The 14451-nt window shown below is 39.4% G+C and overlaps 1 protein-coding gene across 1 annotated transcript in view; it reads right to left on the bottom strand.

Annotated features, from left to right (window-relative positions):
- The window catches only part of pappa2 (pappalysin 2), a 77035-nt gene that overhangs the window by 46374 nt on the left and 16210 nt on the right, over positions 1-14451 (bottom strand). The window contains 4 exon segments of the mRNA XM_030751515.1: positions 586-778; positions 1412-1565; positions 1778-1917; positions 5709-5857. Coding sequence (XP_030607375.1) covers positions 586-778; positions 1412-1565; positions 1778-1917; positions 5709-5857 — 636 coding nt within the window.

Raw genomic sequence — 14451 nt, 5'->3', positions numbered from 1 at the left:
GACCTATAAGGCACACAAGTCACGCACAGTCCCTTGCAAAAAGTGACCTTTACTTTGATGACTTGTGGAGCAGATTATTTCAAGCTACAGTCACAATAGTACCTAAATGCATTGTCGTAAGTCAACAAGATGTATGAGATTTCAGAGTCTCCAAATAAGATTGAAATGGCAGCCTTCTTTTGCCCACATTTAAAGATTCAACCAGCTGAGAATTCCATATTCCACTTCACGCTTGTGAGTTCTTTATTCCAGTTCTTTGCAGGTTACTGGAAAATAGAATCAAATATTAACTCTGCTGTCTTTTCTTGATTGCAACCAGAATGTTTTTAATCACCATACATTACATATAAATAGACTGCGCTATTTGCCAATCGTAATAATAATATTGTACATGGCCCCTTTTCAAATAAAATCAATAAAGATACATAACTAATGAAAATTGCAGTTTGTTAAAAGTATTTAGCCCTGCAAGAGACTGGTGACCTGTCCAGGGTTTACCCTGCCTCATGGGTAAGCAGAGGATGGATGGATGGATGGATGGATGGATGGATGGATGGCTAACAAGAAGAACCCATGCAATCATACCTTTGATAAAGTGACCCTCTGATGGATGGGAGCCAATAAATTGAGACAGAATCTGCGCTCTGGTCAGTCACTATGGGGGCCATTGGGATGGGGGCAGGCTGATGGTCCATCAGCCACTTATGGTAGACCAAGTCAAGATAGCAGTGCATCCTGGCCACTTGGTTTGGAGTGAAATGGTTGGTGCAGTTGTCATCTGAGAATCCAGAAGAATCCAGTAAATCTTTGAGCAACTAATTCACACACTAACCTTCAAACAACTGAAGCACAAAACACGTCTGGAAATAATTACTGCAAACATCTGCTGAGAGGAGATGCAATTACACATGCAACAGCAATGTCCTTAATAAGCTTTTGGCGAATTTATAAGTACATCAGGCAGCACCGGGGTGTAATAATTTGAGACTATGGACACAAAAGACTACAAAAATAACAATTCTATGTAAATGCACTGACATCTGAAATAAAAAAAATTGCCTTATGTGCAAAAGTTTAAGATTAGTATTGATATTATTATTGTATTTAGTGCACAGACATTATGACGACTAAAATTACAATTCCCATTGGCTTATATCCAGCTAAAATTAGCCAGTGTTAAAGTTCTCGAAACAAAAATGAATGTTCCACAGACACACCTTCATGCGTGTCTGTGATATAGTGTTTTTATAACTGTCAAAAGTTACTTTTGTATTCTGCCAATTTTTATATAATAAATATTATATAATAATTATGTAACACAGACATTACAATCTATCTGTCTATCTATACTAATTCCATTATGTATAGCACCCATGCTCCAGTTTAATTGCCAACTTTTGGTACACTGTACCTGTGTAACTCATGTAATTGCTGTATGGGGCATTCTGGTAGGTTGTGACTCCACATGTATCGCTGACAGCTCCGGGGTCGTGGCAGGCTTTAGATTTAGGTGTTGGAGCCGTGTCAGCACACAGATCTCCTGTCTCCATGGACGGGGTGGTCTCCTGCCAAAGCATGTGACAGAGCCACATGAATATGTATGACAAGACAGGCTGGGGTACATTACATTAGACTACATTATATTTAACACACGCGTGGATACTATTGTTAGTTTAATATTCAGTAAATATGGCTTCATGTAAAGCTGAGTTATTCAAATTAGGAATAATTCCATTAATTAGCACCATCATAAAAAAGCTGAATTTATCAGCCCTACCTGACATGGGTCATCACAGGAATCCCGCTCGCTCACCCCCTTGAAGACATGGTACAGTCCAAATATGTGTCCCATCTCATGGATCATTGTGTTGGAGTGGCCCATGGTGCCAAAGTAGGAGGGGTTCAGGACCATCCCACCTGAGAACAATTGGGTAAAAATTGCAGTATTGGTTACAGCTTTATTTCAGTCTAGAAATCAGTGGTTCTTGTAAAGTCATCCAGACAGAAAATTCAATGTGTTTTAAGTGGCAAAATGAAAAGAGAGGAAAAAGGATTGCGATTAACCACTGTGACAGGATGTAATGATATCTGACTGTAACTGTGGTTTAGTATCCTTTTGGAAGAAAATAAACATTATTAAATTTAGTAATAAGTTACGTCTTACAGCTGGGAAATGAAATGTTGAGGAATAATTGGAAAAAATTAAAGATATATACATTCCTGAAACCACTAACAAAATATGCAACAGATACCACTTTTAAAAAAAATCAACACAATTTGGGAGCTCTAAAAACGCAGGCAGGCAGGTTGGGTTTTTGTAGTATCCTAATAATCACAGGATTAAGAACAGACATGGGTTATTGGTTTCCTAATTAGAAACAGTGGGTAAAGACACTGAGAAATGGAGACATTAAATACGTAGACACTAAACAACAGGGCCTCCAGAGACAACTTGTCATCCACTAACTTGTTGTTTTTAAACAGAGACAGATGCTGTGCGGCTGAAAAAAAAATTGTCTGAACTGAATTCGCTGCTTTAATTCCAAAATCTAATTTTGTCTCTGGCCTGTAGCAGCAATGAAATACTCCATATTTAAAAAACAATTAATAGCTACAGAGTAATGACACAGTAAATTGCATAATGATCAGTTGGCGTTTTTGCCTCAACAACAATAATGGATGCTTTAGAACTAAATCTGTGGCAGGGTGATGCTACAATGCAGCCCTTTGATACAGAAATGCCAGAGGGATGGAAATGGATGAATGGATTTGATGGGCATTATTTATGCATACTGTGTTCATTTTCTGAGATCGCTGCTGTGTCCAGTGACTTTAGCGAATACATCAGAATACCCAACTTTAAACAACTTCAAACAAATATAACAAAGAGTTGTAAAAAGGGAAGAAAAAAGGGCAAGATCGACTGGTCAGGGACTGGTCAGTAAAAAAATAAACATCCACGTCTATTCTTTGAAATTAGTTTAACACTTTATTGACTTTCTTCTACCTGCTGGTACAAATGTGATTTATTTTTGTTTTGTTTTGTTTAAGAATTTATTTGTTTTGCTTTGAGTAGGCCGTGTCATATTATTTGCCAGTCAATTTGACTGTGTATAATAGACATGAGACTTGAAATGAACCAGTTATGTTTTTGATTCCTCAATAAACAGCTCAATCTATGCTATAACATGACTGGAAAACAGAAGTTACCACAGCTTAAGGTATAATGCAGTTAGAACATAGGCCCTGTTTGGCCATTTTATAGGAGACCAATTCAGTTTTTCCTTATTTTCTGTCATATACACAGTTATCATTGTGGTTGCTCATATTAATCATGTTTCAAATGATGTCAGAGAAACAGCATGAAGTAAATTTCCAGCTACACAGTTGAACCAGGGTTTCGCTGCTGACTGGGGCTTTGCTGCCCCACCCATGTAGTATGTACACTGAGCACAAAGGCAATCAGGTCATATTGATTTACAGTTTAACAATAGTACTACTTCATTAGCGTTCATGTTAATTGATTATTTTATTACTAATTTGTTTGAAATAACTAGACTTCCATTTTTGAACATGGTATTTCTTTTGATATATTCAGTATTCACCTTATTACCTATATCATAACTGCTTCCTCAAGAAGTATATATCCACTCCATGTCTACTGCTATTGAGTCAATTTACTACTGTGTTGTGGCACATAAAGAAACAGTACATAAATAAACAGGAAGCACTCCGAGAGCAAACCTCCTCCAAGGCAGCTCACTCTCTGGGCAGGATTTCCTTTTTAGGGAATAGTTTTGTATTTTGTATATATTTGTTTTGTTTTCTTTGTTCTTTTTAAATGCACTTTAAGACGTTTGTAGTGCAGCCTTTTGTTATTTACCCTGTTGAAAACCATTTTAATATACTTGACTTAATAAAATTAATTATTTTATTATTTTTATTTATGTGGATTCATTCTGTTTCTCTTGACAACACTTTCCTTAAAGACAGAAAGCATTTTGTTCTCAGTCTGAAAAAAGACAGGTATGAAATGTAAAACAGAGACCAGAGGTCAAATGTGACATGATGTTTTAAACCTTAATACCGTCCTTTCTACATGTTGACAGTAGTTTCTAAGTTATGAGGCTTTTGTCCATTTTTGACCAATAAATAATGAAGTTGACCTTGAAGACCTTGGTGGATATAAGCCAAATTTTAAAGGCATGACCCCCACTCTACACCCCTACAAAGTTTTAATCACAATTCATTCAAAACACGCAAACACTACCAGAACCTCTTTGGCAGTGGTAATACTCAAGGCTGGCAACAATAGAGCTCACACCACTATTTGTTTGTTTGGTGGTTGTTGGTTGATTATCCTTTTCCAGTTGAAAGGGGAATAAAGTTTTGAAAAAAGAAAGAGGCAGTGTAATGTGTCAGGAAAATCTCTACCACTTCAACTTGCTCTTCCCATCTAATTTGAAAGGATGCAGACTAAGGAAAAATGTGGCTAAAGCTATAGCTAACGAGAAAAGTAGACAGAGAGAGAATTGTAACAAAAAAAAGATGAAAGAAACATGAAAAGTAAAATATGTAACATTAATAAAGCTTGTTGGGCCTTATTTTTAGTTGTTGGGTCTTATTTTTACTCTTTGAACAAAATTATACTGCTTTAGGGTAAAATTACAAGAACTGATTAATTATGTAATGAATAGATTAAATGATTAAATAAATTGTGAAAAAAATAAATCAGACGATTAGATTAATAACTGAATCAAGTTAATAATTGGCAGTTGACTCAAAGCTCTAAATAGTAGTTTAATACTTAAATCAAATAATGTTTAATTATTCAAATTAACATGATCAAAATAGTGTTTGAATTAAAATAACTAAATAGTGGCAGAATGGTAAATGGTAAATGGACTAGTTCTTATATACTGTAGCACTTTTCTACTCAGTCTGAGCACTCAAAGCGCTTATACAACACGTTTTACATTTACCCATGCACACCCATTCATGCAAGCACTTCCATGATTGATTAAGCTAAGTGCTTTTTTTTAATTAGCTAACATTCACACACATTCACACAGCAAATAATAGACAATAATAGACAATTCAATAAATACATTAGACAGAGAGCGACAGATGGATAGCTCTAGACTGGCTTCACAGCCTTTGGGAAATATGTTTAGTTTATTTTTGTCCTTCCTGGTCTCGCAGAAGAATATGTTTATCTTATCCTTAAAGGTTTTGCCAAAACATGTATGCCTAAGCAGAGTGTTTATAGGTCATCGCACCCTGTTGCTAAGCAGAATAAAACTGTCAAGTCATGATTAGGGACATGTGAGGACAGGAAGGCAATGTGTTTCTTTTATGGAAGCTTTTATTGCCGATTGGAGAAGCTTGTGGCATGTTGCCGGAACAACCACTGGACGAACCAGTCTGATAAGGCCAAGTCTAAACCACAGCTCTCTCCATCTGTTTTTGAATTGATAGTGCTTGTAGTATAAAATTGTCACGTTTAGCTTAGAGCTTTCACTCTTCTGGGGAGGAGAGCACAGGCAGCAGCTGGGACGTACGGTCTCCCTGAACCAAGAGCCCCCACGTACATGCGATACCTTCTTATTCTTTAATATATTAAATGTTTTAATTTTTTAAATAAAGTGTTTTAGGTGTCTTCCTTCACAAAAAACACGCACTGACAAGCTCAATATAAATCCACTCACCTTGGTGTGTAAGAGCCTCCTTTGCCCATGGCCAGGTTGCAGCTCCTGCCAGCTCTTCACGTACTGAGTTGCTGGCAAAGAAGATGTTGAGAGTGTCTGTGCCGTTCAGGTGTAGCTCCTCTTTTAGTTCTTTCACACTCATATAAGCCCTGCTCATATTTAAAGAGAGAAAACATGCAAATGTTAGAATGTGTTGTAGTTTCAAGAGAAATTTAGTAGACTTAACAGCCAAATGCAAGTGACGTATGCTTATAAACCGAACTGAAAAGGATAACCCTAAATAACTCACTGTTAGACCTCTATAGGGCAATACCTCAGTAGTATACCTGTTGACAAATAGATCTTTCTGTAACATTTTATTAAGGTTCACCAGTAATTAATGTAATTTCACAAAACATACAGGAGCTGCAGTTTTATTGCTTCCAGCTACTTGTAGAAGTCTTTCCTTTCCTTCAGTTTCACTTTACAAGACCTGCAGATTTGCAGGATCTGCATGTGCATCTCAGATGCAAGAGAAGCATTTCGGCAAATGGCACAACAGTGATAATTTCATTAACAATCCAAATATTAATTGTTCCTGACACAGAGACACGATGAGACTTAACTGTAAAGGAACTTCTGTATAGTGATTTCACATTGTATGTGATCATTTGTGAGATAGTGGCTGTTCTTTGAGTCCTGAACTTCATCTGTCAGAATATTTTTATTCCACTGACAGTAAAACTCTGAATCAAAAATATCTTTCTTGTCAAGTTTATTTTTTTGTGTTTTCTGCTCAAACTGAAACTTAATATTTGCAGTGTGTTTAATGCATCATCTCACCCTAATAGTTGAAATTTGGTTGGTACAGTGATTTTTGTGTTCTTATTGCTGGAACACCCATCAGTAGCTTGACCTACCCCAGTATTGATCAGCTGTGCCCAAGTAATATCTCAGAATTAGTCTTTTTAGTCTTTTAAGACTAAAAACAAATTGAGAATATTCACATTTATGTGACATGGCACAGTATGCACAGTACACTGTGGTCATAAAGGGATGTACATGGTCAGCAACAATACTCTGGGTAGGCTGTGGCTTCAGTTGATACTAAGTGGCCCAAAATGTGCCAAAAAATATCCCCTGCACCATTAAACCACCAGAAGCAGCCTGAACCGTTAATACAAGGCAGGATGGATACATGCTTTCATGTTGTTTGCACTAAATTATGACCCTAACCACCAGAATGAAGCAGAAATTGGGACTCATCAGACCAGGCAACATTATTTCAATCTTCTATTATCCAATTTTGGTGAGCCTTTGAAAACTGTGGCCTTGATTTTCCATTCTTGGCTGACAAAGAGTGGCACCCAGTGTGGTCTGGTACTGTAGCCCATCTGCTTCAAGGTTCAACAGAGATGCGCTTTTCTGCATACTTTGAATAACCACTTCAGAAGTGATTATTTGAGTTAGTGTTGCCTTCCTGTCAGCTCAGAGCAGTCTGGCCATTCTCCTCTGACCTCTGACATCAACAACTCATTTTCACCCAGAGAACTGCCACTCACTTTCAGACCATTCTCTTTAAACCCTAGAGATGTTTGCACAGGGAAATCCCAGTAGATCAGCAGTTTCTGAACTAGCCCATCTAGCACCACCAACCATGGTTTAAAGTTGGCTAAATCACCTTTCTTCACCATTCTGATTCTCGGTTTGAACTTCAACAGGTCGTCTTGACGATGTCTACATGCCTCAATGCAATGAGTTGCTACCCTGTCATTGGCTCAATTATGTTAACAAGGAGTGGAACAGGTGTACCTAACAAAGTGGCCAGTGAGTGTACAGATTGAGACTGTTGCCACTAGGGTGAGAAAATTAGTCACAGAAGAACATGTTTAAAGACTTGTGCTGTATACTCAGTGTAGGGTATCTCTTCAGGAGAAGACAGTTTCCATCAACATCTATATCAGCCCTAAACATTACTTCAGATCCTAATTGTTTAAACTGGTCAGGTTACTTCAAACCTCTTCCCCCCCTACAGCCGGTCCCACATCTCTGCCCATGAAAAATGATCCCTGGGGCACTTTGATGTGTGAAGCCGAAGTTTGTTTTTCCTCGGCTGCTGTGAGGTCACGTCATTTTTCTCCTTTGCTTTCATAGCTGGAAAGCTATTTCACCTATTACCATTACTGGGTCTGAAAGTCATGCGGTATGGTCTGACTGCCCAATGCCTCCATGCCAGACAGTTTATGCTTTTAGCCGGGTCTGTTTTCTGGGGCAACTATTTGATGAAAAAAAAAAGTTATGCCTGTTTGAGACTGCATGCGGACTCTTCGCACAGAGTTAGGTCAGATTACTTCATATTTATAAAAATACATTCTGGTAAATGTATGAATCATGCACAATTTTGTTTGTGAAGTCGTGTTTTCTTTCATCACGCACAGGCCATGCTTTCAGAGTGTTTTTCTTTTTTATTATTATAACGTAATGGATTATTGTTTCATGTTGTATGTCTTAAGGAGGGAGTTAAGGTTTTATGTGGTTGATCAATTTCAGCTGTAGGGCTTACTTTGTTAAAAATTACTAAACTATAATCTAAATGTATTTCAGTCAAGATTTTTTTGTTTAGTTTTATTTTTGGTGATTTAAATTCTCATGGTTTGGTTTTTGTCAGTTTCTCAAAAAAGAAGTTAAGGTTTATGCTTTTGATTAGGCTCAGAGGCAGGTCTACATTTATTAACAGTACCTAACCATGCTTAAATCTTTAAAGGTTTAAAAGCCCTTGTGTTTTCTTTTTCTTTTTTTTCATTAGTAATATCATTATGTAGTTGCTCATTAAAGGATTGAGGTTTGGCTTAGTGCTGCTTACACTGTTCCAAGAACCTGAAGGATAGACAGGTGAGCTTGTGATCGTAAGACATCAGCTTTCAGCTGGAATAAATCTAGATGGATGAAATGAGAAAAAAACTAATCCCCATCCTCTCACACACCACTGCCAATGTACCATTAAGTAAGGCACTTCACCTCTAAATTGGCCCAAAGCTGCTCAGCAGCCAAGAACCATACATGTGGCTAATATTCCTCCTAATGCTATCCCTCCTTCAGTGCATGTGTTGTACAGTAAATAAGAATGTGTTTCCTCAGGCACTTTGCCTGACTAAATAAGGTTTAAGATTTAGGATGCTTCAGGGAAACCCTGCTCATACTACATTACTGAAGCTGAGTTCAGCTGAGGCTGCGTGCAGTATTCATCACCCCAGGCTACGCAATTACAAGTGACAGAAAGTTGATTGCCAAAGAGTTGACTCAGACTCAGAAGATGCCTCAATGGAAGACTGCAGCCAACCTGGCAAATAATAAATGGCTCTACATGACTGAAATGAAAACTTTGGTTTTGAATTAACAAAATTTGCGGCTAAGTTAAACGCAGCGTGATTCAACAGCAGAGTCAGCACTAGCACTGTCAACATGTAAAGCTGTTGGTGTGCATCCATTTAAAATATTACTGTTGACAAGTCAGTTACTTTGAACCCCCAGGAATAAAAACGTCACGCCAACAGCCGGCAAATATTTAACATGCTACATACTTTACTGTGTACCTCGCTTGCCTTTGAACAATTTTGTGTGTTTTAAATAAAGTTAATACAAAGCATGTGCAATGCAAGCACTTGCTCAGGTCTCGGTAACAGCAGTGTTACGAAATGACACCAGCACTCACAGATCTATAAGTCACTTGTATGGCTTGAGTATTTAGTGCTTTTGTGGAGGGGCATAATGGAAAATATAGAGATGCTATTTTCTTGGTTGATTTCCTATTTTTTTTTCTAAAGTGTAACCTGCTTCTACAGATTTTTGCTGATTCCAGTTTTCTTTCTAAAAACTATAATTATAACTATAAATATAAACAAACAAGGAGGTGGTGCCCACCCCAGCTATCAAGAAGTTATTAACTTTACAAGATCTTTGCAATCTATCCATCCATCCGTTTTCTTCCGCTTTTCCACAAAAGATTTATATAACAAAACAAATCTCAGGTACATATATCATTTTCCAGTATGTTTATATCTTCACTAGGTAACAGGACATTGACCCGTTTCTCTTTTTCTCTCACCTCCATAATTTTCCCTAACTGCTTTGATCTTTCGCTCATACCAAGACTGCTGGCTTATGCCTGGCTCTAAGCCTTGGTTAGCTTTAGCTTTAGCCACGTTGCCTTTGTTAGCTACTTTAAAATGCATGTATTCAGCTGGGTGATGGCGACTTAAATGTACACTTAGGTTTGCTGTTACAAACATTTTGTGGCGGTTCCCGCAGTTAACTTTGGCAAACTTGTGTCTTCACTCACTGTGAAGAGTTTCCAAGCTAACATTTAGCGTGTGGCTTTGAGTATACACAAGACTATTTGGTTGGTTCTAGTACCTGGCTGGTAAAAAAAATCATCCACAGCAAGCATGCCACCACAATCTACAGTCATGTAAAAAAACAACGATTTCACATGCAGTCCTGTGAAAAACTAAGTACACCCTTACTGCTTCCATAGGAATTAAGAGGGTAGCAGCCTCAACATCCTGTCCAAGGATAGACACAGGACACACACAGGATAGACATGTCCTCTTCCTCTTCTGAAGTCAATCACCATCTCTCTGGTCTTATTTACATTCATAATCAGATGTTTTCTCCCAGACTATTCCATAAAATCATCCACTGGTGCTCTGTACTCCTCTCATTGATCACTTATACATCCAACCACCGCATAACTGTCAGAGTATATCTGTAGGTGGCATGACCCAGAGTCCTACTGAAGGTCTGGGGTGTCCAAGGTGAACAGAAGTAGAGACAGCACATTTCTCTGCGGAGCTCCGGTACTGCATATCATCAAATCATCAAATGGCCAAAATACTGATCTCTGGGATTCTAAACAGTAGTAGAGAAACAAACAGACATCCCATTGGCAATAAGATAGACATTGCCATGCAGCTAGAATTGAAAGACTCTTATATCTAGCACTGCCTAAAAATCAGTATTTTGGTGGTAAATGTGCCATTTAAGAATTGAAAGCTTGATGGGTGCAGTAACAGTAACTAAAAACTTAGTTTGCATGCTGTGGCCCATGTTGACTTGCAGAGAAATGCATAAGGCTTGCGACATCAGTGGCTTAACTGTGTGACAGCATTGAATCAGTGTCATTCGGAAGCAGGGTTCCAGGCAGTGGTCGATTGCCCAGCGCTGCGCCGTGCTGAGAATTTGCTATCAGAACTCTTCGCTATCACTGCCATTAGCAAGCGGGCCCACACCTCGCACACTACACCTTGTCGCCAGTATCGGGCTCAAATTTTTTTGCTCTTGCTAGATCACTGCACTACAGTATTATTTCACAGCAATTTGCAATCGCGACAGTCCTGTTTACGCTTGATTTCGCTGGGCTACAGAAAGCAAAATTGCGACCAGCGTGATCGCGAGGGGGAAGAAGAGGAAAGGGGGAGCTCAAAAGTACAATTTTGGGCTTCCTATTAAACATAAAATTCCAAGAGCTCTGGGAGGCCTGTCATGCTGATATTTGAATGTAGGGAGTCTCTTTAGCAGCTGATTGGATCAATAAAATATCTGGATTACAATGTTTTTGTTGTGCTGTGTTGTTGCTGTGTTTTATGTGATTTCTGCAAACCCATTAGTGGAAGGAAACTGCACTCTGGGACACGTTGAATGCATGATATGTAACTCTTCTGGTTTATATGCAGAATTATCGCCCTATCGACGTAAATTAGAGTTCTGTATGGGTCCTATGTACATAACCAGAAATCCCCTTTAAACCCTATGCTGTAACATACGACGTAACCTGACACGCGCCTATCGAGAAATGTAACTACTCATCCACAAGCACTGTTGCCAAGTCCTCAGTAAGGAAAGTAGCTATCGGCTGTCCTAAAAGTTGCTAGGAGTTGCTATATGAATTCATCACCTAATTTGCATAATTGGTCATTTGCATGTAGTTGTAATCGAGACTGTAGGAGAGAAAAAAATATCTTTGGAGAGACAAAAAGTGAGGAAAAACACCCAAAATATGTTTAGATCTGCAAATAAACTTTATGGAATAACTTCATGACTTTAATGCTTTGCCTAGACCCACATTACATAAATCAATTTTGTCCCATAATGTTTAATGTTAGAATATCAAATTTAACTAAAACACTGTGGGGGGGGCAACTGCTAGCGCTACATTCAACCCTCCTCCTTTATCCGGGCCACTATTGGCCAACTTTTGTGTAAGAAAACGTGATGTCGGCTGTCTGTCTCAAAAGTCGCTAAAGGCCGAAGCAAGGTCCAGGGGTTGGGGGTCCCCCCTCAGTGCCGAAGCGAGGTCGAGGCGATGCCAAAGCGTACGAAGGGACACAGTATGAAGGCGGTATGTACACAAATCACGGCAACAGCGGAGGATTCTGAAAAACTCTAAAAGTCACCAAACATCACCGGAAAAAGTCACTAAATTTGTTGCTAGTCACTTTTGGAAAAAAAAGTTGCTGGGGGTGGGGGGGGGTCTGAAAAGCCGCTAAATCTAATGACAAAGTCGCTAAGTTGGCAACACTGTCCACAGGGATTGTGATTACCACATAGGCTTCCGAGGTGATTTCCAGTTATGTGCAAAGACCCGAGGCACAAGTCTAACTCAGGCCTAACTATTCACCATCACTCAATTAACAAATGGGCGTTGCATTTAGCGTTTAACCTGAACAAGCTAATGCTAATTATTAGCGAATAAAACATCAGCACAATAAAACTTGATTTAACATAACATCACACACAGAATTCACATGCATGTTAAGCGTCAACGAGGCTGTGACGGTTGCTTCAGGAGAGTTGCCTGGAGCTCTTTTGCACACAAGTCCTCTGGCCAGGATTAACTAATCAAAAACTGTTAGAAAATCCAGGACATTTGTCTTAGCATAAATGTACATGATGTCCCCCACCACTCCATCACTCCCTCCATGCTTGCCTTTCTTTCTCATCTTTCCCCGTTGCACTCCCCTTTCCTTTTAGTGTTGCCAAAATCTGAAGCGTACCTGGCTATTGCTCTAGAACTGGCTCTTGACCACAAATTTGTGTTGTGACAGCAGCTGGCTTCAAAACCTCTGGCCTTGTACTGGCCAGCAGCAGCTGCACACATATAGGGTCCCAAAATATGAATACCTGGCCAAAAGCTCAGAGAGAAGGGGGGATGGGGGGATCAAAAACCCAGATCCCAAACATAAAAATGCTTCAGTGCTCCACAAATGCCAGCAAAATGTCATCCTCGCATTAATTCTCTCTCCTGAGAGAATTGCCTGAGAAAGTTTGTGTTGGGATCCAGGTACACAGATGCACACATGCATGCTTACACTCACACACAAGCATTTTCAACACGCTGAGGTCAGGACCTTTCTAGACGACCTACACTACTGTTACTCTGCTGGGCCCAGTTTTTATGATAGTCTGGTCTCCTGTGCACTGGCTGCTCATGTTTTTACTGGAGGGTCGGGAGCTTATAGACAGAACCTGGCAAGATTCACTGCAAAAGTGAGTTTGCTGCAGTGTATTACATACATACCACGACTGGTGATTTTTTTCTTTCATTATCTAAACTGATTTCTTTAGGGAAGCCTCTCATGGAAAAAAAACCCAAAAAGACACAGAGCCGAGATTTAAAAAGACGTATTAATATCGACACCCTCGCAGTCATGTATCAAAACTAAACATATTCCAGTTATGTAAATGCAGTGGAATTTGCTTTTGGTTCCTTAGAGTTTTATCTGTAAATGCACAACAGAGCAGAGTTCTCTCTGCCGTCCAACGTTTTTCCTCAGAGTCCATCTCCTCTCTGCTGGGTAGAGAACTCAGGCTGTGATAGGGAACATCTGACCATTACAGCTACCAGCCTCACTTTTTCCTCTCTGCCTCTGTGAGTTTATCTCAGCAAGCTCATGACAGGACAACATAAATTTACATTTACTTATGACACACCCGAAGGGCTTCCTCCATATGGCCAAGCAATGAGACCACACACACACACTTCTACCAAACTTTAACCTGTGTCTTCAAGGGAAAACTGGGGCACTACAGTATGTCCTTTTTCCAGCAACAGGATGTTGCACATTCATCGAGCTGCAAAAATGTGCACCTGCTGGCTGCGCAGTACAGCTACAGTCTCCATCTGTTGGCCATTGGGAGCTGTCAGTTAAACCTGTCTTCCTTCTTCACTGGAAATGCAGAAGGTTAAGCACCTGCTTGCAGGCACTGTTTTTACATCAACTTAAAACTTCTCTGTTGTCTGTACCCAGATATCATTGCCAATAAGTTTACACAGAAATTAAAGATGCAGGTAATTACAAATGACCAGTGGCCAGGATAAACCAGGAGTGATCCACAACAGCATTCTGGCACCTTTAGTAAATCATTTAAAACTGATGGGAAATTTAATACATAATAATATCAAGTTAGTTCTTTCTTCATGTGCTGCAGCGTGATGTTGCTTCCTGTTGATGTTTCATTTATTCAACAAATCAAAAAGCAATGTCCCCCCCCACACACACACACTCCTGCCTGAATACTTCTCATTCTTGTCATGCATTAATGCATGCAGATCTCATAAAGATGAGGTCTTGGTACTTGGTATTCAGCATCAAGCCGGCTGCAGGGGCCTGGGTTCGAGTCAGCCTGGGCCCTGCATGTCATTCCCCCTCGCTCTCTCCCACCTTCCGGTCACTCCCCACTGTCCTATCAAAAATGAGTTAAAAAA

The sequence above is a fragment of the Archocentrus centrarchus genome, chromosome 17, assembly GCF_007364275.1.
Source record: "Archocentrus centrarchus isolate MPI-CPG fArcCen1 chromosome 17, fArcCen1, whole genome shotgun sequence".
Classification (NCBI taxonomy): Eukaryota; Metazoa; Chordata; class Actinopteri; order Cichliformes; family Cichlidae; genus Archocentrus; species Archocentrus centrarchus.
The sequence above is the reverse complement of the archived record's forward strand: the minus strand, read 5'-3'. Positions and strand labels throughout refer to the sequence as shown.